The sequence below is a fragment of the Nanorana parkeri genome, unplaced genomic scaffold (assembly GCF_000935625.1).
Source record: "Nanorana parkeri isolate BGI_ZX_2015 unplaced genomic scaffold, ASM93562v1 scaffold351, whole genome shotgun sequence".
NCBI classification, from domain to species: domain Eukaryota; kingdom Metazoa; phylum Chordata; class Amphibia; order Anura; family Dicroglossidae; genus Nanorana; species Nanorana parkeri.
The window spans coordinates 1,348,981-1,350,711 of NW_017306619.1; the positions used below are offsets into that span (position 1 = coordinate 1,348,981).

The window sequence follows — 1,731 nt, forward strand, 5'->3', positions numbered from 1 at the left end:
CATAAAAGGGTTAAACTTGCCCTAGTAAACCTGATAAGCAAAAGGAAACACATAGTTACTTACCAGGATCCCGATTGATTTCCACATCAAAGTAGCACTGGGGTCGGGCTTTCTCTCCCATCTTAGCTGATATATAATGCTGAAAAAAAAATCTGACATACTAATACATCCAGTACGGCAGGTTCTGCCTCCTCAATCCCCTCCCTGCAGGTACATCACACAGACACATCAACTTCCTCATATGAAAATAAAAGAGGACGGCTCAGCTCTGATGTGCACATGAAATCACCTGTCTGTGCGTCCCTACCGTACACGTTACACCACATACACGCGCGCACTCACACACACACGCACGCGGCCGCTGGATCTGCAGGTTCAATATATGAAAATGAGCAAATCCATCAGGCAAATGACTGAGGGCGTCCTGCAAAGTCTTAAAGGGCCAGGCTACCTAAAAGGGATATTTCAGTGGCAGGTTTGTTTCCTCGCTCGGCTCCTGCCTACATAGGAGTGCTGGGTGTTCCCTCCCCTCCTCCTGATATAAAAGTCAGCAGGGAGAGTGGGACCCCATGCAATGGCCGCAGCAGACTATGCAGACCGAGGTAATCATGAGCGGGGCAGACAAGAGATAAAAGAAAGTCGTACGTGTTTCCCTTTTAGATTTGGGCATTGGACGGAGTTGAGTTCATTCTGTAGTTCCATAAACAACGCACAATGGGGACGCATTTAGTACCTTCCTGTCTCTGCTACAACACATTATGTCCAGAGTGCTCTCTAACCCGCCGTGGTGCCTGGGTGTTCTACATACGCCTCAAAAGTATACAGGCCGTATGCAGTACTCCCTGCCCTTCTGCCGCTTCATACGTGACGGCAACTCCCGGCTGTCAAAATGACAGCCGAGAGTTGCTGTGCAAATACTACAGCTGTAATAGCAGATGCTGTCAAACTAGCAATGTTTATTATTATTATAGAGAGATACAAAGTAACATTTATACTAGGGATGCACAGATACAGGTATCGAGTACCGATATTCTTTTTTTTTCGGTGCTCGCCGATATCAACAACCGAGTACCGGAAGTCCCATTCAGGAAGCCAGGCGGCGTGTAATGACTCGCCACCCGGCTTCCCGATTAGCAGGGAAGCCCTCCCCATGCTTCTCGTCACTAGGTGACGAGAAAGCATGGAGCCGGCTTTCTGGCCAATCAGGAAGTCGGGCGCCGTGTAATGACCCAGCGCCCGGCTTCCTGATTGGCTGGGAAACCTCGTCATGAGGTGAAAAGGGAGCATGAAGCCGGCCTCCTGGCAAATCAGAAAGCCGGGTGCCGCGTCATTACATGCTGCCCGGCTTCCTGATTGGCCGGGAAGCCCGGCTCCATGCTCCCTTATCACCTGTGACGAGGGAGCATGGAGCCGACTTCCCAGCTTCCTGATGCTGCAAATATCGGGCTAGGCATCGGAGCATTCGGGCGAGTACGAGTACTCGTCCAAATACACAGCATCGGCACCGACACTAGTATCGGTATCGGTGCATCCCTAATTTATACTTTCGTATCTACTCAGTCTCATTAATTTGCAGATCCAAGGGGCGGAGCTTCAACCCGCATATGATGACAGCTAAAGCAACCTGAATGACAAAAATGGCCAGCACGCGAACAGAAAAGGCCCCTTTCACACGGGCTGATCAGGAGTGGATGTGTGCACAGGTCCCCCCCTCCTGATCGGAAGTCACCG

At 50.6% G+C, this 1,731-nt stretch overlaps 1 protein-coding gene across 1 annotated transcript in view; it reads right to left on the reverse strand.

Moving 5' to 3' along the window:
* NKTR (natural killer cell triggering receptor) overlaps window positions 1–1,731 on the reverse strand; it is a 47,434-nt gene that overhangs the window by 44,323 nt on the left and 1,380 nt on the right. Inside the window, exon 2 of the mRNA XM_018558649.1 lies at window positions 64–139. Coding sequence (XP_018414151.1) covers window positions 64–121 — 58 coding nt within the window. The 5' untranslated portion in view covers window positions 122–139. The remainder of the gene's footprint in view (window positions 1–63; window positions 140–1,731) is intronic.